The following is a 21,934-nucleotide window of genomic DNA, read 5'->3' as shown; positions in this document are numbered from 1 at the left end:
TATGAGAGCGACAGACAGTCATGTCAGGCTGTTAGCCAGTCGTATCAGGGTGACAGTCAGTCACATCTGGGTGTGTATGAAAGCTCTCTCTGAACCTGAAAGGAGGCGAGACTGGAGGCAGGGGGACAGGACAGCTGGGAGTGAACTGTCCCCTCCGTCCTCTGCAGCCCTCAGCACCCGGGACGCACGCAAGTATGGAAATCTGGGGACGTCAGAGCAGCAGAGGGTGGACAGATGTCATCGGAGCACCCGCAGTGTCCCCTCTGGAAGGATGGATGCGGAAGCTGAAGCTCCAGTATTTTGGCCACCTGATGCGAAGAGATGACTCACTAGAAGAGACCCTGATGCTGGGAGGGATTGAGGGCAGGAGGAGAAGGGACGATAGAGGGTGAGATGGTTGGATGGCATCACCGACTCAATGGACATGAATTTGGGTAAACTCCGGGAGATGGTGATGGACAGGGAGGCCTGGTGTGCTGCATGCAGTCCACGGGGTTGGAAAGAGTCGGACATAACTCAGCAGCTGAAGAAGTGGCATCAGGAAGCCCAAGAGTAAGGTGCTGGCAAGGTCGTGTTCTGGTGAACGCCCTCTTCAGGGCAGCAGACGGCCGCTTTCTCGCTGTGTCCTCACATGGTGTAAGGGGCCAGGGAGCTCTCTGGGTCTCCTTTTTAAATTTTGTTTATTTATTTACATATTTATTTGGTCGCACTGCATGGCATGTGGTATCTTAGTTCCCCGACCAGGGATCAAACTGGCGCCCCATGCATTGGAAACTCGGGGGTCTCTCTTTTTTGACACCAAATTCATTCAAATTTATTAACAGATATTTAAAATGTGAAACTATCAAAATAATAGACAAAAACATAGAAAATCTACATGATCTTGGGTTTGGTCTGTAGATCATGGACTTTGAGTTTTAACACACAACACAAAAAGCTAGTCCACAGAAGAAAAAGGTAGCATTGTGGACTTTATAGGGTTAAAGATTTCTACTCTGAAACACCTTATCCAGAAAAATCAAAAGACAAGCCACAAACCAAGAGGAAAATATTTGTAAAACTTGTACCTGATAAAGGATTTGGACTCAAAATACAGAAAGACCTCTGAAACAACTCCACCAAAAATGGATAAGGATCTGAAAAGACACCCAGCCAAAAAACATTTACATATAGTAAAAAGCATACAAAAATATGCCCAGCATCATAAGCCACTGTTGTTATTGCTATTGTGCCCAGCTCTTTGCGACCACATGGACTATAGCCTGTCAGGCTCCTCTGTCTGTGGGGTTATCCAGGCAAGAATACTGGAGTGGGGTGCCATGCCCTCCTCTAGGAAGGTCAGAGCATCACCTCAGGGACTAGGTTTCAACACAAGAATTTTCTGGGGACACATGCAGACCATAATACCATACAACACAACAGTAAATCACAAGTTTGTTTCTCTTTAAACTTCTAATTATTGTAAATACATATAACATAAAACTTACCATCTAAACCATTTTGAAGCGCACAGTTTAGTATCACTAAGTACATTCACATTGTTGTACGACCATCACCACCGTCCATCTCCAGAGCTGCTTTCATCTTGCGAATAAACTCTGTCCCCATTAAACACGAACTCCCCATTCCTCCTCCCCACCAGGCTCCTCTGTCCATGGGATTTCCCAGGCAAGACCAGTGGGTTGCCATTTCCTTCTCCAGGCATCTTCCTGACCCAGGGATCAAATCTTCCTCTGTAACACCTCCTGCATTGGCAGGTGGATTCTTTACCACTATCGCCACCTGGTAATAAAATAATTATAAATAACATCAGTAAGTCATCTGTCGCTTAGGTGACAGCCAGCCAACTGAAGACCCAGAAAGGGATCAGAGGGACTGAGCCCGCGAGGACACTGTGGTGTAAGCAGTAATTTAAAAAGCATGTATTTACTAACAGAAACAGGTAAGCTCACAAAGCGCCCTCCTCTCCAGAGAGGAAGAGGTGAATCCCTGGACGCTATGATCAACCTTCCGTGACAGGAGGCAGTTTGCACATGCACGGCCCAATGCAGGAATTGGGAGCCAGACTCCACGAGTTCGAGCCCAGGACCCGCACCCTCGGTGTGTGGTTTTGGCCAGATGCCTTGACCTCTCTGTTCCTCGTTATCTGCAAAATGGGACTGGATTATCCACAAACTACTTAATGTACCTAAAGCCCCTGGAGGCAGGCGCACAACGTGTTGTTGTCGCTCTGCGGGCGGCGCCTGAAGCGATCGGTCCAGTAACGAAAAGACCAGGATGGCAGACGAGAGAGCCCTCCGGGCGCGCGGGCTCCGGACGCCACGGGCAGCGCCGGCACGGAAGGGGTTACAACGATAGAGACGACCGGAGGACCCGGGGTAGCTGAGCGGCCCTGGCCGCCACCCTCCTCGACGCCTACCGCCCGACCGCGCAGGCGCGAGAGCTCGGCGCTGGGGTGGGGGGCACCTCCCTGGGCACCCGGAAGTCTCCGCCTAACGGGCCGAGCCCGCGCCTCCTGGCCTGGCAGGGGGCGGGGCCCGAAGCCCCTAGGCGCGCGGCGCCATAGAGCGTGGCCGGAGGACCCGTGTCCTAGACGCGTCCGGAAGTGCCACCCTGGGGCGCCTACTCCGCACCATAGAGCTGGGGGGGCCCCCGCGGCAGCTAGGGGGGGGGTCGCTGGACTCGCCTTCCTAGAGCGGCGAGGACGGGGTGGAGGCTGGAAGGGGGGTGGGAAGGGGAGGGGGGGAGCGGCGCGGGCGGAAGCGGCCAGGAAGGTCACTTCCGGCCTGGGCGCCCGTCCCCCTGACCCCAGGGTCTGAGTCGCCGCTGCCGCCGCTGCCACCATCCGCGAGGGAGGAGAGAGGAGGAGGAGTGCGGCGCGGCGGCCCCGGGACCGAGGAGGTGAGGGGAGGGCGCGGGGCCGGGGGCCGTGCGCCCGGGGCCGGGTGGGCGCGAGCCTCAGGGCGCCGGGCTGCGGCCGGGGGGGCGGGCGGGGAGGCGGGCGGCGAGCGCGACTGGGCGGGCGAGTGCGCGTGCGCGCCGCGTGGGGGGGGGGGCGTGAGTGGGCGCGCGGCCGCTGACGCGGGGCGGGGCGCCGGCGCCGGGAGGGGCCGCGAGCGCGCGACGGGGCCGAGAGCGCGCGCCACACCCGGGGGCGCGCCCGAGGCGGGGGCGCGCGGCGCGGGCTCGCCGGTAGGGCCGCCGTGTAGCCCCCACCCCCACCCCAGCCTCCCGGCCGCTCGAGGCCGGAAGTGGTGGCGACTCCCGGGAGAAGTTGAGGCCCCGGTGGGGGAGGCGGCGCGCGAGGGCCCAGCTGGCCTGACCGGAAACGGCGGCCCCCGGGGGACCGGTGGTGGCCCCCGGCCTGCCCGCTCCCCTTCCCCCCTTTTTCAAAGGAGCCAGATCCCGTTGCCGCCCCGGGCGGGCTGCGTGCGGCCTTTGATCCGGCCGGTAATTACGGGCATTCCGGCCGGCGGGAGGCTCATTCATTCGCCCGGGCGCGGGCGGCGAGCAGGAAGCGCGTGCGCTGGAGGGGAAATGTTAGGCCAAGGTCAGGCACCGCGTGGCCCGCGGGGCAGGGCGAGGCCGGCGGCCGGGCCCGATGGCCACGCCGAGGCTTCCCGGGCGCCCCACCGCGCCCCTGAGCCCCCAACTCGCGGCCCGGACACAAAGGGGGCCACCGCAGTTCATGGAAACGGGTGCCCCTGGGGCACAGGCCAGCCGAGGATGGCGTGATCAGACGGAAGATTGAGCCACGGCGAGTGTGGACAGAGGCTCTTGCGGGCCCATTGGTTGGCACCAGAACAGGGAGATGAAGCAGGCTCGTTGTGTGCGCCGAGGACCTGGACCGGGTCCATGTGCCTCCTTCACCTCCGCACTCCTGTCCTCACCCAGGGGATCAGGGAGGGCACCCCAGCCCCAGTCCAGAGGGGCGTTATAGGAAGGGACTGACTTGGTCTATGTGCTCCGCGTGGTTCCTGGTGCCCGGCCCTGCTTTGGGGATCCAAGGTTAGGATCCAGCTGGGGGTTGGGTCTGCCCTCGTTCCTGGGGAAGCCCGGTTACTGCGGCTTATCTCTTCCCTAAGAACATAAGCCTCTTTGGCTCAACGCAGCTGGCATTCACCCCCCGCGTCTGCAGGCAGGCCCTCCAGAGCCCCAGAACATTCAGATCCGATTCCTTCTTGTGTTGTCTCTCTTAGCCCCTTCCTCCTGGAGGTCTCAAGACTCTAACCCCCGCAGGCGGAGCTAGAGAACTGGAAGGATTTCAGCCCGGGCTGGGGGCACTGCTGCGGGTTAGCCCCGGAATCAAGTCAGACGGACCGGGTTCAGGTCCCAGCTCTGCGTTCACCTTTGTGGCCTCAGAGCACAAGGAGTTTCCCAGTTTCTATTAGTGAAAAAGAGGCCACGGCGTTGACCTTGGTAGGAAGGCTCCCAACGCTCTCCTTTTGGAGCCAGCGCACAGCTCTCAGAAGTGGGTGTGAATCTGGTGCAGAGGCCTCCGGCGGGCCCGGCATTCCATTGCTCCATCTCTTCCCTCCCTGTGACCTTGGACCTGCCGCTTCCCCTTTCCCAGGCTCAGTTCCTCCTCAGGCTCCTACAACCCAGAACACAGTCCACCATCCCTGGATGAGCCTCGTCCATCGAGGCCGCTGCCAGCCCCACCCGGTGCTGGGCTTGGGACACTGGTCCTGGCATGGTGCTCCAGGCAGAGGGCTGGGGGTCGCCAGGCTAGCCTGGGGCTGGAGGAGCCCAGGGGGAGACGTCTCGAGGGACAGAGGAACTGGCTGAGAGGACCCTGGGACCCAGGGGGTGGGCTGAGTCCCGGGCTGTCAGCGGTGGTCTTGGTCTTGACCTCCAGCTTCTGCCCAGCTGCCCTGTGGTCTCGAGTGGCCCCTTCTGGGCACACTGCTGTCGGGCTCCTGGGCTCAGACGCCCCCAGCCCCAACCCTGGACGTGTGTCTTGCAGTGCCCCCAGCCGGCTGAGGCTGTGCCGGGGACTCTGCTGTGGCCCTGGCCTCCTGGTGGAGACAGACGGCAGCCAGGGATCTGGCCCGTACCCCGGAGGCCCTGGGGTGGGGGTGGTCACCCCACTCGGGGGGTGGGCTGAGCCCCCAGCCCCGCAGCAGCATTGGAGCAGGGTCGGCAGGAGTCCGGAGCCTAGTCTAGCAGAGCCACCGCCTCTGCTGGCTTCATTTGGCCAGGCTTGGGGCCTGGGGAGACGGAGGCTGTTCTGGAGGTCTCTGAGGTGCCCGTTGGTTTGGGGACCTCCCCATGGGGTGGGGCCAATGACTGGCTCTGGGACTCAGAGCTGGCGCCTGGGTTCAGGTGTGACTCTCGGGTCCTGGGGTGAGTGCTGAGGTCCATGTGTTAGGAGGCCTCCCTGCCCCAGTTGGGGGGGGGGGGTCGCTCATCTCCAGCGGGGCGGGCAGCCCTGTCGTGGGGTCAGAGAGGGCGCCTCTCACCACTGCGGTGTCCCCCGGCTGAGCCAGCTGCTTCTGGGGTCCACTTGGCAGGGGGGTCTCCCTGCTCTGCCTGCCTGACCGTTGGGCCCACAGAACACTGGCCTCTCTTTGCTGAAGGGGGGTCCTGTGTGGGCTGCCTCGTCACAAGTGACACTGGGGACCCACACGTGGCCCAGCCTGGAGGTGCAGGGTCAGGCCGGCCAGGACGCCCTGACTCCCTGGGCTGGAGGAGCTTACCGTCTGCCTGGGTGTGTGTGGACACGCAGGGCGGAGGAAGTTGGGGAGAGCCTCCCAGGGACGTGGGCTCGGCTGTAATCAGGGGAGTAAAGGGAGCTGGTGCCCGTGTTCTCGGCGGAGGGGAGGACGGGCCTTGGAGGATGGTGGGTCCTGAGGTGCGGGGAGGTTGGGTCAGCCCCGGGCTCCAGAGGCCTGTCCACATTTCCTGGGCGCCCGGCTCATTGTGGAGCGCCGCCCTTCGTCTCGTGATCTGGACCCCAAGCCCCTGAAGACGAGGCGGGGTGGTGCACCCGTCCCGGGGGCATGGCTGGGGGGGGTGAGGCCGCCTCCACCCTGGTCGCCCGCCCACCGGCCCAGAGAGGGCAGCCTCCCGTGCCCTCGGTGGCCACGGGGATCAGGAGGTGCCCATGCTGCCCCTGTGCCCAGCCCTCGGTGTGCAGGCTGGTCTTGTTTGGGGAAAAGGGACAGTGGAGCTGAGGGAAGACAGGAGTCTGGGAAGGCTTCCTGGGGGAGGTGCTGTGTTCGCTGGGCTCTGGCGGCAGGTCTCCAGGGAGAGGGCTGGCGGGTGGGCGAGGTGGAAGGAAGTGCCCTGCAGACACCAGAGCCCCCCGAGGGCGTGGGGTCTGGCCCATTGCCCTGTCGAGGGGTGACAGAACCAGCGATGGCCCACGCGTGCAGCTCTGTTTTTTTGTCCTGAAGAGTATGTTGTTTTTTTTAAAGGAATCTTCAGTTATCCACCAGCATTTAAGGGCAGGACTGTTCACAGACGTGTGGGAAGCTCTAGGAAGGTTGGTGGTGGCCGGCTGGAGAGCAGATATCCCTGGAAGGCGAGAAGGTGCCCGGCAGGTGCGAGGCGGGGCAGGGCCCCCAGGAGGAAGTGCGTCTGCGGGGCTGACCTGGCAGACGGCGGCCCGGGTCTGGAGTTTGGACCGAGCGCAGGGGCCACGTGTGGGGCTGGTTCGGCCAGGGGGGTGGCGGGACCGAGCTACCCTTAATAAAACAGACAGCAGCTCCCCTGTGAGGTGGTTGCCGCGCGGACAGGTCACCCTCTTACAGCTCACGGTGACCACGCGCCCCGGGACGTGCCCCTCGCCCGGAGCCCCCCGGGACCTGACTTCTCGGGCGAGCGGAGTCACCGCGGTCTCGCCCCTCCGAGACCAGCGCTTCCTCTTCCTTCTCCTCCTCCAGCTGCCATGGGCCGCGCGCGCGTCCCTCACCGGTGACGGCCGTTTGGGCTGTCTCCACGCTCGGCTCTTGTGACTTCTGCTTCCGCGGACACGCGAGTGTAAACTGTCGTGCGGACGTGTTCTCAGCCCTCGGGTTCGTGGCCGGAAGTGGGGTCGCCGGGTCACCCCGTGGGCCTGGCAGCAACGTGTACGTGCGCGCCCCCGCTTCGCGTGTTCACGCGCGCGCGCGTGCTTTCGGTGGTCATCGAGTCCGCCCAGCACGCCTGCGCTGGGGTCTGTCTGTGGTCTTGACACCACGACCAGCATCTATCTCTTCATATGCTCGCCAGCTCGGAAAAGTGTCTCTTCCCATTCTCTGCCCCTTTTCAGTCGACTGACTTGTTTGAACCGAGTGCCTTGAAAAGATGAATCGGTCTATGGTGTGGGGAGCGGATTTGGAAAGGGCTTGCGGGGCGCAGGCCCCGGGGGTGGGAGTTGGGTGAGGGCGGTGAGGGTGGGCTCGGGCAGGGCAGGGCCCTCCCGGGGTGGAGCCCGAGAGGTAGCCAACGGGCTTCGGTGGCCACAAGGCTGGGGCGGGGGCTGGGGAAGAATGGCCAAGGCAGGAGCCGGGGGTCCCAGCTAAGGCCCGACGGCAGCCCAGGAATAGAGAGGCGGGGCGAGAAGCGAGGGGACAGACGGGGCGGCTGTCTCCGGCAGCGGGAGCCCTGGGCGCGGGCGCCGGAGCAGGGCCGGCCGGAGGAGGAGGCGAGATTGGCAGCGGAAGAAAGAGCTGGCGGGTAATTGGTGGGCAGGCATCCAGGGCAGGTGGGTGGGTCTAATAACAATAATAATAACAATAATTTGTCTCGCGGCCCTGCTGGCTCCCAGGCTAATTGGATCGCTCCAGGGCCCGGCGGGGGTGGGCCTCCGTCTTTGTGGAGTGGGTGGGGGTCAGAGCGGGGCGGCCGGCCCTGACAGGTGTGCCGGGCCGTGGAGCGTCTGGGGGCCGGGAGGGCAGGACCCACCACCTTCAGCCTCCAGAGTCATCAGGTTCCACAGTCGGGCTGGCGCGGGGATCGCCCCATCTCCCCCAGGGAGCCGCCGGGTCAGGGGCCGCCCCAGCCCTCAGCTCTGGGTGGGAGGGACTGTGGCTTCCCCTCCCCCTCAGATCCTGGGGTAGGACCCCAAACCCCCGGGGTGGCACAGGGGGCCGAGCGGCCGCAGTGGAGGAGCGCACGAGTGGCCGAGGGTGATCCTCCAGTGCATGCCCTGGGCCCTTCACAGGGATCCAGGGGGTCTCCCGGGGCGCGCTCCGACTCCTCCTCCCACCCCAGGCTCCTGGGGTCCCTGCTGTGCGAGGCCGCGATGGGGACACAGGGCGCGGCCGCCCCAAGAGGCCCAGCAGGTGGATGCAGGGTGTTCACCCCGTGGTTGGTTTTAAGTCTCCCTTCCCTGGTGGGTGGGTTCACCGCCCTCTGCTCAGGGCCAAAACCAGAATGCAGAGCGGACTGTCCCGGGACCCGGGTGTGCCCTGTGCCAGGTGGGAGACCCCACGGCCCCCTAGAAGTCAGCCAGAGAAGCTGCCGTTTGTGGAGCGTAGTCGGGGCTCCCTGCCAGGTTCCGAGCTCCGGGCGTGCCGGCCCCGCCCCCTGCCCCGCCCCCTCCGCTGCAGGCTCCTGCAGGCCTTTCCCGAGCGCCCGCGTGGCCGGCGCTTCCCCGAATCCTGGCGGCCCCTGTGCCCTGGCCTCCGGGTTGCAGACTCTGACCTGCCGCTGGTCGGCTTCGCTGAGGGTCTGTATAGACACCTCGGTCCCACTTTGACCTAGTGAAAACCACCCTTCCTTGGAGGGCAGCTCCCAGGAGGGTCGTCGTGTGTGCGCCCCCGCCCCCGCTCTGCTCCTGTGTGTCCACCGAGGGGCCTTCCCCTGCTCTCCTCTGCCCTCCCGGGGCTTCCAGCTGGACCGACTAAGGCGATCAGCTGGGGAGCATATGGATTCTGTTAAGCAGGAGCTCGGGAAAGCCGAGTGACGGGGCGGGGCTTGCGTGCTGGGGGGTAACCGGGGGACCCTGGGCCGGGGTGGGGGGGGCGAAGGAAGGTCATGTTGGCAGGTCCCTTGCCCTCTGGGGCGTCGCTCCCTCCTGGTGCGGGACTCTCTCTCGCGGGGACTTGCCACCTCCTCTTGGGGAGTCGTGGTTTCACAGTGAGCTCCTTGCACCAGGATGCTGGGTGTGGGCGGGGCCTTGCAGCCCAGGGCCTGCCCACCCTGGGAACCGGGTGGTGTCTCCCTCACTGCCCTGTCTGAGCTGCCCCCTCTGGGGGTGTGGGGACCTCTGGCCTCAGGGCAAGCTGCCCAACACCTCCCTGTTCTGCGTCCCCTCCCCTGGAGCCTGTGGACGCCCTGGGGAGGACGGAGCCCCGCCCCCCGCCTTCTCAGTGCGGGAAGCGGCCGGAGGTGGACGCCGGGCCGGGAAGGCCCTGCTCACTTGACTTGGATGCGGTTGTTCCCGCTCCACACGTGGCCGCCCGGCAGACAGGTGTGGATCGGAAGGCTCACCGAGTGGCCCCCCCCCTCGCCCGGCCGCTTCTCTTTCTTTCACTCGTTTCTGAGTGGACGGTGCCTGAGTCAGGACCCGCGCATACATCTCTGTTTAGGTGTTCACTGGGATATAAGCCACCCTCGTGAAGGGGACAGTCCAGCGGTTGCCACTCGCAGAGCTGTGCAGCCACCGCCGCCGTCTCGTCCCAGAGCGTTTTCATCACTCAGAGAAGCCTTGTGCCCACATGTGGGCGCATCCCCATCCCCGGCCCGGCAGCCCGACCTTCTGCGGCCCGCGCTCGGCTCCTCTCGCTGCGTGTGCACGGCGCTGCTGTGAAGGCGGCCTCGGAGCGCGATTCCGGGGTCAGGCGGGCTGAGGCCCTGCGGTTGGCCCGCCAAGCTGTTCTCACGGTGGCCGCCTGGTTGGCATGCCTGCGCAGCCCTGTGCCCGGACTGTGGGGTTGTACCCGCTCGGCCTCCAGGGCGTCCGTCCTTCTGTGGGGTCTGGGGTGGAGGCGGCCGGGGGCTGGGGGCCCGTGTGTCGGCGTTCGGCGGGCTCCCTCCCGGCCTTGGAGGCTCCGAGCTGCTCGGGGGTTCAGGGTGTTGTCCACCGTCAGCAGCGCCTGCTGTGTCTGGGGCTGTTGGGGTCTCGGGGTGGCGCGTCCCGGGCCCACCAGCTTCCTGGGAGCCCCGTGCCCCCCCGCCCCTCCACCCCGTCCATCCCGGAGCATGCTCCTCCGAGTGCTGATCCCTGGAGAGCGTCATCCCCTCATGCCGGGCTGGGTGCGGGGTCTCGCCTGACTGGCCCCCGGCGGAGAGCAGACCCCCAACTATGAGCCCCTTGGGCGCTGGGCCGCGCGCCCGGCCCGCCCACCGCACAGCATCGCCAGGCCACGTCCTGGGGCAGAGAGGCCTCGGGGGCGGCCGTCCTGGAAGGTGGCTGGGGTCCCTGGCTCTGGCTGAGCGCCTCCCGCGTCTGTCTATGGCCGTCCAACCGGGGGGCGGTGGGTGCAGCTCGCGGCCGTGTCCACTCTGGCGTCTTGTGAACCCTCTCCTTGTCTCCCGTCTGACAGGGCCCAGACATGGAGCTGCGGGAAGAGGCCTGGTCTCCGGGGCCGCTGGACTCCGAGGACCAGCAGATGGCCAGTCACGAGAACCCAGGTGAGGGGCCCTGTGCTTCTCCCGGCCGACCCCGCGCCCTGCCCGCCCCTTGGCAGCTCGGGGCCCGACTGCGCCTCCGGGGCCCAGCCAGCCGCCTCCCGGGCCTGGTGGGGTCTCTGCGGCCCCCGAGCCGGGAGCCTTTGGAGGTGGTGCCCTTGGCTACCCTGGGTGGGGGCTCCTCAGCCCGGGGAGGGCCTGGGGGCTGGGCCAGGCATGACTGACCGCGGGCGTGGGGCCTGTCCTGGGGGCCCAGGCGTCCGGGTGGTCCTGGGCCTGAGTCTTGATCTTTCATTTAGAATATTGGCAGCCTGCCTTATTTAATAAAGCGTTACTTGGCTTGAGTAAAACTCCTCTGTGAGCCCCCGGGGATGAGACCCCGTCACAGCCTCCCCTAGCCCCCGCCCTCGGTGGGAGCTGTGGTCCCGTTTCCAGGGGTTTCCCGGGCTTCCGTGCAGGGTGCCTGCGAAATAAAGTGTGAAGTGCTCTGTGCTGCTGTCGATGAGTCTTCGTGCGTCCTGGCCTGGGTCTGCGACCTCTCCTGTGAGGGGCCAGGGGGCCGGCGGGCTCAGGGCTCCCGGCCTGGGGGCACAGACCCTCCTTCCCCGCGTCGCCCCGCCTCCCTGTCTTTTGCCGCTTTAACCTTACCGTCGGTTTCCTTCTGGAAACTTCCAGTCCCGCGTCCCGCCGTCCCCAGTAGCGAGCCGCGCCAGGCAGTCCTGTGCTGCTGGCACCCCTTTCCTGGAGGGTTTGAAAGAGCAGCCGCAGGTGCCGCAGCCGTTCACCCATAAACTTTCCGCAAGCAGCAAAAGCTCGTCTCGGCTGACGCACTCAGCGTTGCCCCTGACTGTCCCCCGCCCCCAGCCGCCTCCGGAAGGCTGTTTACCTCGGAGCCCGGAGTTCTGGCCGTCCACACGTGCTCTGGGCAGGCCCTGAGGGGCAGGTGGGCTCACCTGCGCCCTGCCCAGCTGTCTGCTCGGGCCCGCCCGGGGCTGCCCCCACCCCATGACCCCCTGCTCCGAAGCCACGGGACTGCGAGCTTCCCAGCTGCTCTGCCCCCCCACCCCTTTGCCCGGTTGGGGCCCCCCCGTAGGCCCCTCCTGTGACAGGCAGCGCAGACCCCCTGCCCTGAGACCCCTGGTGCTGTCTGGTGCGGTGGGGAGGGCTGAGGGGCCCTGGGGGCAGGGCTGTGAGCCTGGGGCATGGGATGGCGGGGCCACTAGGAGCCAGGGCTGGTGCTGGGGTGGACTGTCTGCTGGCTGCAGCCAGGCTCTGTGGTGACTGCCTCACAGAAGGGCTGACCCCAGCCCGAGGCCTGCAGACCCTGGGGGTGAGCCGGCAAGGGTGCAGTGTGAGAGCCGACCAAGTCTTCCAAGTCAGGGCGCTCAGAGAGAGGCTGTCCAAACATGGATCATAGGTGAAGACAGGGGCTGACTCTGAGGCGGGGAGGAGTCTTCAGCTGCTGGTTTGGAGACCACTCTTCAGGGCCAGGCTCCAGGCCACGCGTGGTCAGGCCCGCCTCTCCTGTCTCAGCGCCACTAGTGTGAGTCCCGCAGAGTCCCCTAAAATGCCCCGCCTGAGCCGGGGCAACAGCATACCCCGCGTGAAAATACAGCAACCCCACCCGCGCAAGCCCCACGTGCCCTGGCCACACCAACTGGGCTCCCTAGGAGCAGAGCCCCGAGCACAGCTGGATGGGGACGGGCCAAGTGGTGTTAGGGGGCGGGGAGCTGGCTGCTAGGCCGTCCTTGGGGGGTCACTGCGGGCAGCAGCTGCAGCACGTGTTCCGTACAGAGCAGCAGCGGGGCACGCAGGCCGCCTGGCCGGCTTCCTGACTGTGTTCAGGGAAAGTGCCCGCCAGGGAGGCCCCAGGCAGAGCAGGGCCTGCAGGGAGGGGCTTCAGGGTCCAGTGGGACCCCCAGCGGGCACCGCAGTGGGGAGGGGAAGGTACTGACCAAATGGGGGTGGCGGCAGAGCGGGGGTCCCTGGGAGAGCAGGTCACACATGCAGAAGAGGACCCCCGAGGAGCTGGAAACACTGCCCAGAACGAAGCCGCCTGCAAGTTCAGGGAAGCTGACGTCCAGAAACCGGCAGACCGGGAACTGGAGTTCCGTCCTTCTGCCCCCACCCCGCAGGAGCTGTTAGAATGAGAGAAAGGGGCTGAGGAGGGCGTTCTCAGACAGGGAGGAGTCAGAGGTGCGCTCCCAGACAGGTGGGACTGTGCCTAGGGGCTTGGGAGAACAACACCAGGACTGTGCTGCCCAGGGGCAGAGCCAGCAGCACAGACTAAGATGTTTCAAGACGAAGGTGGAGGAGCTCAAGACAGTAAAAGTAGTGCATTGTTCTCTGAGAAAAACTGAAGGTGAAAAGGAGGAACATTGTAAAATCAAAAAGAAATAAAGATTACAGCAGGGTTAAAAAAAAAAAGGTACTGAAGTTAGTTAAAGAAAGCCCCAAGAAGACAAAATCCAGTATAAGGAAGAGAACAGTGAAGCCTACGAGTCCAGAAAACATTCCTGAAATGGAAAAGTTGGGTGTTGAAGGAGCAAGTCGAAAATCTGAGAACATCCACTCGCATGGATGGTCTTCGACTCAAGTCGCTGGGCTCAAAGCAGCAGACCCCTGGGGAAGAGGTACCTGGGGAAAGAGTGAATGACCCCTGGGGAAGAGGAGATGGCCTCGAGCTCGGCCGATCAGCGGCGCCTTCTGCCAGAGCAGAGTGGAGAGGTTGTGTTTCTAATTGTCCAGGGAAGGAAAGGGAGGGCTGTGAGTCGCATCATATACCTGCAGGAAAACCACCCTGCACGTTTGAAGGGCGCAGGTGAACTCGTTACCGCAGAGCCAAGCAGACCGCCTCTGCGTGGGCCCTTCCTGGGGGATCTGTGGGCCAGGAGCCCCAGGCGGCTGGGGCCAGATCCACGGGCAGGGAGCGGGGCCAGGCTGGCTGTGAGTCCTGAGGAATCACGCTTGGCCCAGCCGGTGTGTGCACAGCCATCCCGATGCTGGTGATGTGACGCCAGCAGTCTGGCAGAGATGGCGCTGGTCCAGGTTCTCTCCTCCCCTTGTGAGGACCGAGATGTGGGTGTCTAAGGAAGACCACAGAGAAGCCTGCTTGCTTGGATCTGTATGGAAATTGTCAGTTAGAACTTATAGGAATTTTACCTTTTTTTTTGGTTAAAAAAAGAACTGTTTGCTTCCAGATTTGGAGCTTGAAATTGTTTCCCACTCAGAGAAACCAGAGCGCCCTTGTAAAAATGGCTGGCTGCAGGTCTGGGGTAGGAAGTGTGGGTGAGCCCAGGGCCAGGTGGGCAGGGTGAGCCAGGGTGGCAGACACACTGCCAGAGGACCCCCTGGGCCCTATCCCGAGCACTCGGAGCCCCCTCGAGGCCCCCATGCACTGCAGCTTGCAGATGGCAGGGCGCGGGCTGGGGGTGCAGCCCAGCAGATGTGTGTGAATCCTTGGGCGCAGCACCCTGAAGAAAGGGAAGGTTCCTTGGTCACGCTGGAGGACAATGGAAGGCCGGGCAGATGAGGGAAAATGAGGTCCATCCTGCCGTAAACCTGTGAAATTGACCACTGGGTCCCAACCAGCGGGCGAGGGAGCATCTCTAAAAACTACTCCGGCTACAGAATGCAGAGCTGACCGCAAGCAATGCAAGACAAATGCCCTGCCAAGACCAAGGTGGGCCCCTCTGTGCCAGCTGCGTGCAGGGGAAACCACAGGAATGCCGTGCTTTGCATCCCTCCGTGATTCAGCTGACGTCCGAGTTCCTGAATGTCAGTGGCCCTTGATGTCACAGAGACGATGCGACATCACACGAGAGACGATAATCCATGCCTTTAGTGAGAGGATGGGATTGCAGCTTCAGGATGACCGGCTACAGGGCTGGTGGGGCTGGGTCCCCAGCTGCAGCCCACGAGGAGGAGCTGGCAGCCTGTGAGGGTCCAGTGGGCCCCAGGGCTCCGCGAAGATTGTCAGGAAGAGCGAGAGACCCGGGAAGCTGTGTATTACACAGGACCTAAAAGACTTAGCTGAAGTGAGAAGTAAAGGGACCAGACTCATGTCTGGGGGCGTGCACTTGGGTGACGCGTGCAGGATTTCGAGGGGGCCGTTCCAGCACAGCTCTCTGGGCTTGGGGCGGGCTGTGCGTGGGGCCCCGGCATGGAGGGGCCCCGGGGGCGCCCGGACGCGTCTCCATGGGGCATTTGCCCTGCATTGATTGTGGTCAGCTCTGCATTCTGTTGGTGGGCTTTCTGCATGTCCTGTGTTCTGGGACGGAAAGGAGAAGGATTAACATCCAGTCAAGCCTTAGTCCGCTTGGCGGGCTCGGTCCCGGGGCAGGAAGCTGCGAGGTCGTGGGCATGGGTGGGCAGCAGGACCCCCTCGGGGCCTGAGCTGAGAGGAGGACAGTGACAGCTGCTGTGGGCTGAGGGGGCCTGGCGCCCGGGACACCCCCTTCCCTCCCCGCCCCAGAAGGGTAGCTGTTACCCTCAGCAAGGCGGTCACAGCCTCCTGTGCCGTTTTGTTGAGGGAGCCCTTTGGCGCCGGTCTTTGTGCTCTCCTCTCTGGGAATTCGTGCATCCAGTTAAGGAGGACTCCCAGCGCAGAGACGTTGGCCCGGTGAGGAGGGCGGGCCGGGGGCAGCCGCTGACCTCCTTCCAGACTCGGACTCGGGGTGCATGAGAGTGCGGGGCCCTGCATCCACTGCAGGAGACCGGGGGTCCGCAGGTTGAGGGGCAGGCCCGCCTCCCCGAGCCAGTAGACACTCCTCCACTGGGCCGTTTAACACCTGCTGGAACAGCAGTGCCTGCGGCGAAGGCGGTGCAGCGCCGTTCCCCGGCCCCGCCCCCCGCTCAGCCCCGCCCTGCGGCCCCGCCAGCTTTGTCTCCTGCTTCCGGGCCGGCGCCCCGCCCCTCGCCCTCCACCCGCCTCCAGGACTCCTGGTTGAGTTCCAGGGGTCTCACGGATTCAGGTGGATCGTGTTATGTCTGGGTCCTTGCGATGGCAAATGCACGTCATCGCCGAGTCACCTGTCTTGTTAAACTTTCGGGACAACTTGGAAAGCAGAGCGCGTACTTGGCGGTTTCCCGCCAAGAGCAAGCCTGCTTCCCACCCCTCCCTTTCCCACGCCTCGGGATGTCGTGTGCTTATGACCTTTTCTCCTTGTTTGCCCCCTTGGCCGCGCTGCGGGCCTTGCTGGATCTCAGGGCCCCGATCGGGGTGGGGCTGGGGCCCGCGAAGCAGTGGAGTCCCGACGGCGTCCGCCGCCCGGAGTTCCCGATTCATGTTGATGTCAAAGTGGAGTGGGCCACAGGCCGCGTCTTCGGAAGCGCCTCCCACCCCGCGCAGGCTTCCTACCGAAGTGCTGTCCTGTCCCAGCACAGGCCTTGTTCCGGTACTTCCCGCGTGGAGCCCTGGTTCTCAAGGCGTCGGTGCTCAGAGTCAGCGGGGGTGGCGCGTGGGGCACCGTCCCCCAGCGGAGCCGGAGCTCAGGGCGGCCGCCGGGGATCCGGACTGCGGCCCCCTGGTGATGCTCCGTCCCCAGGCCGTGTCGCCGCGGGCGGCGGCTCATCTGGCTGGCCGCTCGGTGTCCTTGCTGCCAAGGCCCGAGGCCCCAGCGCCCACCTCGCGGGACTTAACGCACGGATGCTTACCGAGCGCACGAGGACGTTATCTCGGGGACCATGTTGGGGCACTTTTCCCCGGCCGGGTGCTGAAACACAGGGTCCGACCGCTGGCCCTGTGGGCTTGCAGGCTAGTGAGAGGGAGCGGGAAAATAGAGCTAGGTAGGCTATGGTGGGGTTCACCTTTGAGCGACGCCTTCGCGGTGCACCTGGGGGCGGGGCCGGAGGCTGGTGGGCGGAGCCGTTCCAGGGGCGGGGCCGATGCCTGGTGGGCGGGCCGTGCCTGGGGCGAGGCTGGGTCCGGGTGTGGGCGGGGCTGACCCCAGGGGTGGAGCCGGAGGGTTGTGGGCGGGGCCTAAGCCTGGTGGGAGGGGCTCGCGCCGGGGCAGGTGTCTTGAGCTTGAGCCCACTAAACCCGTCTCCATTCTGTAGCTCAGGCCTGAGCCGCACAGGGAAGGCAGATGTCGCCGAGAGTGCACCCAGATCTCGTGGAGCCGCTCATCTCTCCCGGGTGGCCGCCCGGGCCAGCGGCGGTGCAAATGTATTAGAGGCTTTGTAGGGCAGAGGCCCGCGGAGGTGTCCGAGGTGGTGTCCTCGGTTCGCAGGCGCCGCCACCGAGGCCCCGCGCTTCTTTCTTGTCTCCACCGGACACACAGAACCAGGGTCCAGGCTGAGGACGTCCGTGGTAGAAGCTGCGGGGTGTGTGGTTGCACTCCCATTTGAGGGGGGGGGGGCGGTGTCAGGCCTGTCCTGCTGGCCTGTGATCTCATTAACCAGTCCGACCCCCGCAGCCAGGGTTGTCTTCCCAGAACCCAAATTTGACACTATCCTTTCCCGGTCTGTAACCCTACAGAGCGCCGCGAGCCCTCGTCCCCGGGCAATATGCGAGCCGCCTGGTGCGAGGGGATACTGCCTCAGGGGTCATTCTGTACTAGGGCCTTCCCTGGCCCTCCACCCCCAGCGCCGTTCGATTCTGTTGATTCCTTTAGCAGACATTTCTGGAATCCCCACCAAGTCCCGGGCATTGTTCTGGGTGTGGGGGAAACGGCTGTGAAGGAAGGAGAAGCCCTAGGGGATGGGTACGGAGTGTTTGGTAAAACGCAGGAAGCTGGGGGCGGGGGTGTGTGGGGACGGGGACTGAGCCAGCACGTCTAACCGGGGCAGGCCCGGCAGGCCAGGTTCTCGGCGCTCCGAGGGAGGTGCTGCCCCCGGCCTGGTGCAGGGGAGCCGGTTCCTGAGGCCTCGCAGCGCGGCAGGGGAGCAGCCCCAGCCGCCCTCCACGGGCTCTCTGACGCCCTCTCCCCCCTTCCTTGCAGTGGATATCCTCATCATGGATGACGACGACGTCCCCAGCTGGCCCCCGACCAAGCTGTCCCCGCCCCCGTCGGCGCCCCCCGCCGGCCCCCCGCCCCGGCCGCGGCCGCCCGCGCCCTACATCTGCAACGAGTGCGGCAAGAGCTTCAGCCACTGGTCCAAGCTGACGCGGCACCAGCGCACGCACACGGGCGAGCGGCCCAACGCCTGTGCCGACTGCGGCAAGACCTTCTCGCAGAGCTCGCACCTCGTGCAGCACCGGCGCATCCACACGGGCGAGAAGCCCTACGCCTGCTCCGAGTGCGGCAAGCGCTTCAGCTGGAGCTCCAACCTCATGCAGCACCAGCGCATCCACACGGGCGAGAAGCCCTACGCCTGCCCCGACTGCGGCCGCAGCTTCACGCAGAGCAAAAGCCTGGCCAAGCACCGGCGCTCGCACAGCGGCCTCAAGCCCTTCGTGTGCCCGCGCTGCGGCCGCGGCTTCAGCCAGCCCAAGAGCCTGGCGCGCCACCTGCGGCTGCACCCCGAGCTCTCGGGGCCCGGGGTGGCGGCCAAGGTGCTGGCGGCCAGCGTGCGCCGGGCCAAGGCGCCCGAGGAGGCGGCGGCGGCGGACGGCGAGATCGCCATCCCGGTGGGCGACGGCGAGGGCATCATCGTGGTGGGCGCGCCCGGCGAGGGGGCGGCGGCGGCCGCAGCCATGGCGGGCGCGGGGGCCAGGGCGCCGGGACCCCGCTCGCGGCGCGCCCCGGCCCCCAAGCCGTACGTGTGCGTGGAGTGCGGGAAGGGCTTCGGGCACGGGGCCGGGCTGCTGGCCCACCAGCGCGCCCAGCACGGGGACGGGCTGGGGGCGGCGGGGGGCGAGGAGCCGGCGCACATCTGCGTGGAGTGTGGCGAGGGCTTCGTGCAGGGCGCGGCGCTGCGCCGGCACAAGAAGGTGCACGCCGTGGGCGCGCCCTCGGTCTGCAGCCACTGCGGACAGAACTACTACCGGGCGGGCGGGGACGACGACGACGAGGACGACGAGGAGGAGGCGGCGGGCGGGCGCTGCAGCGAGTGCCGCGGCGGGGAGGGCCGGTAGGGGCGGCGGCCCGGGGGGGGCGGGGCCCCTCGGGCTGGGCGGGGTCGACGGCGCGGGATCCAGAGGCCGGGGCGAAACGGACAGAGGGGCGCCCCGGGGGTGCGGCGGGCCTGGGGCGGGGCGCGCGGGGCGCTCGCCCGGCCCCTCCCCGCGCCCGCCGCTCGGCCTGGCCTGGCCCCGTCGGTTCTCGGCCGAGCCCGAATCGAGACGTTGGGTGGGAACTAGAGAGACCAAGACGCGACGAAACCCGTGAGCGAGAGACCATTTCGCCCTCTTTCCTTCCCCCGCCGACGGGGCTGCTGCGGGAACTGCGAGCCGTGCGCCCTTTCCCCGCGGAGGGGCCCCAAGCGTGAAGGGAGAGAGGGTCCTTTTCCCTTTTAGGATTTTCTTTTAATCATACCGCCTCCTGCCCCCGCCCGCCTGTTATTTTCTTCCCCTTCGCTGTCTCAGCCTTTCTCCTCTCCCTACCCTCCCCCACCCCGCCGGGTCTGGGGTCGCGGAGGCGTGCGGAGCCGAGCGCCCGCGTCCCGGGCGACCCCGCGGACAGCGGGTCCCGGCTCATCCCAGGCCTGGGCGCGGCGGGAGGAGGGCGCGGGGGCAATAAATCGCACTATCCGATCGTCCCTCCTGTGCGTGGTTCTTGAGTCCGGGGAAACGGAGGGCCCCGAACTCGGGCAGCCGCTGCTGGGTGGGTGGGTGGGTGGGTGGTGGCCACGGGCCAGGCCGGAGGAGAGAGGCCGACGCCGGCCCAGGCCGTGCTCGCGCCCGGGTGCGCCCTGGGGGCTGTCCTGGGAGAGTGACCGGCCGGCTGCGGCAGCGGGCTCTGGGCCCCCGCGGGAGCGGCGTCCTCAATCCGGGCTGGAGGACGGGCAGGCCCGTGAGGACCAGGGGCGGGTGTTCCGAGCGAGACCCGCCCACCCGCTGCTTTTAAAAGGACTCCGGCGGCCGGGAGGTGGGGCGGGGCGGGGGTGCGCAGGCCGTGCCTCGCCTCGCGGTGGCGGGCCGCTTTCCCCCGTGCTGCCAAGGACCCCAGGCTCCCGTCTCCACCAGCCCCGGCGGCCCCGCCTGCGTCCAGCGTCTTGGAAGACTTGTCCTGCACCTTGTACCTGTGTCCTGTCCTCAGATCCCCTGGGGGAGCGGGGGACCACCACCGGATCACAACTCACCGCAGAGGAGTGCTTGCCTCGACTTCCCAGCGACAGAACTAGGGCCTCTAGGAAGAAGCTGGACTCTGGTGGGTGGGCGGTACCTGCCTACACACCGCCCCGCACCGCCCCCCACCCCGCCAGGAGGCAGCGGGGCCTGGGGGAAGACAAGGGTGGGCAGTGGCTTTCTGCTTCTGGGCCACGTGCCAGACTCACAGGTGGGCCCCGGTGGGGGCAGTATCTGATACCACCCCAGCATCCCGGGACCCTCCGCTGGAGGCCTGGGGACCCAGGAGTCTTGGGAGGCTGTAGTGGGTGATCCCGGGGAGGAGGGTCCCCCCAGGGGGTGTTTGCAGCCTGGCCAAACTGTTCCGCTGACCTCTGTGGAGCACAGAGCCGACCAACCAGCCGGGGAGCCGAAGGAGGAAGCGGGGGGTGGGGGTGTGTGTCCTCTCAGGCCTGATGAGTCTCCCCTGGCCTCTGCTGTCTGTGAGCAGCCCCAGGCCACACCCCTTTGGGGCCTCGGGTTCAGAAGCCAAGGCCACGGCCGGCCACCCGTGGGCAGGGACGGGTCGTCCAGGAGGATTCATTAGAACACCTTGTTCTCAAGTGGCCGTGGCCTTGCTTGGAAACTGTGGACACGGGTCCGCTTCCTCTGAGGGCTCGGACCCCTGTACGGGAGGGAGGGGGAAAGCCGCTGTTTGTCCAGCCAGGGGAAACAAAGGCTGGGGAGACGCTGCCCGGTGCCTCGGGTCCCTTCCCGGCGGCCGGCGCTGACCGTGGGCGCTTCCGGGTGGGGGGGGGGGTCCTGTCTGCTGGGGGCGGGGGTGTGCCCTGTCCCCTGGGGAGGAGTAAGCGTTGGGCTGAGTCACCCTGTCCCCACCTCTGCAGGCAGAAGCAGGCCCTGATACCCGGGCCAGACTCGGCCACAGAGAGGCTGTGTGACTCCGGGAGAGTGAACTAACCCCTCTGACCCTCCGCTGCCTCCCGTGTACAGAACAACTTGCCCGTCACGACTGTTTCAAGGGGCCCCTGGGGTCCCTGGTCTGCGGTCACTGCCCGCGAAGCCCTGTCCCGGGAGGAGCCTAGTGCGGGACTGACAAGCCAGGCCCGCTGCTGCGCCCGCCTTCTCCTGTCCTCACTGTGGCCTTCAGTGAGCTCGAGGGGCCTCCCAGGGGCTCGGTGGCCAAGAATCCAGCTGCCATCGCAGGAGATGCGGGTCCAATCCCTGGGTGAGGAAGATCCCCTGGGGCAGGGCATGGCACCCCACTCCAGTGTTCCTGCCTGGAGAATGCCATGGACAGAGGAGCCTGGTGGGTACAGTCCATGTACCCACAGACAGCAGAGTCGGCACGACTGAGCACGCACGCAGTGAGCCAGCAGGGGCAGGTACTTAGTTTATTTATCCAGCCTCCTCCTGCTCCCAAGCCCTGGTGGCGTGACTCACGCAGCTGCACCTTTGGGTCTGGGAAACAGCCCTCCTCCTCCGCGGGGAGCGGGCAGTGGCCAGAGGAGGACGCGGGCCTGCCTGGAGGGCACTTTCGTCCCGCGGGGCGTGGGTGTGCGGCCAGGAGAGGGTTTTCTGTCTCCAGTGGAGCGGCAGTTCTCAGCTGGGGCCACTGTGCCCCAGAGTCATCTTTAGTTCCCAGGACAGAGGAGGAGGCGTGCGTGGGTGCACCTTGCGTCTAGTGGGGGAAAGGCCAGGGATGCTGCTGACGTCCTGCCATGCACGGGGGCGGGGGCTCCCGCCCCCAAAGGGTTATCCCGCTTGGAGGCAGGCGGTGCTGGGGAGACACTGGCCCCAGGGACCCCTCCATCCTTCCTGCTCCCGCGTGTGTTAAGAGAAAGGTGACGCTCTGCCGCCGCCTCGTGGACACCAGGGGGAGCGCAAGGAGGTGGGCTGGGCGCCTGCTCCTGGGGCCGCGGGATTAAACCTGGACTCCCCCAGCCACCGACTCGTCCACCAGTGAACAGGGGAGGTTCTACACATCGACCCCAGGCCAGGCGCTCAGGGACTTGTGGCTTAGAGGACCAGCTGACATGGCCTCACCTCCCCCCCCCTTACACACACACCCCCGACTTTATCCACCTGGAGAAAATGACAAGGGCAGAGCCCAGAGTCATCTAGGACGCAGTACGGATGCCCCCAACCCAGGGCCCCAGCCCCACCACGGCCAGACGTACTGGGGTGGTCAGGGCGATGCCCCTGGGT

General features: G+C 65.6%; 1 protein-coding gene across 1 annotated transcript; it reads left to right on the top strand.

Annotated features, from left to right (window-relative positions):
• Window positions 1-2,743: 2,743 nt before the first annotated feature.
• ZNF787 (zinc finger protein 787) lies at window positions 2,744-18,577 on the top strand. Its single transcript, XM_061140404.1, has 3 exons — window positions 2,744-2,901; window positions 10,476-10,563; window positions 17,502-18,577. Exons 2-3 carry the CDS (start codon window positions 10,485-10,487, stop codon window positions 18,575-18,577), a joined length of 1,155 nt encoding a protein of 384 aa, XP_060996387.1. The 5' UTR covers window positions 2,744-2,901; window positions 10,476-10,484.
• Window positions 18,578-21,934: the final 3,357 nt, after the last annotated feature.

The sequence above is a fragment of the Dama dama genome, chromosome 4 (genome assembly GCF_033118175.1).
Source record: "Dama dama isolate Ldn47 chromosome 4, ASM3311817v1, whole genome shotgun sequence".
NCBI classification, from domain to species: Eukaryota; Metazoa; Chordata; class Mammalia; order Artiodactyla; family Cervidae; genus Dama; species Dama dama.
Note: the sequence above shows the minus strand (reverse complement) of the source record. Positions and strands in the feature narration are given on the sequence as shown.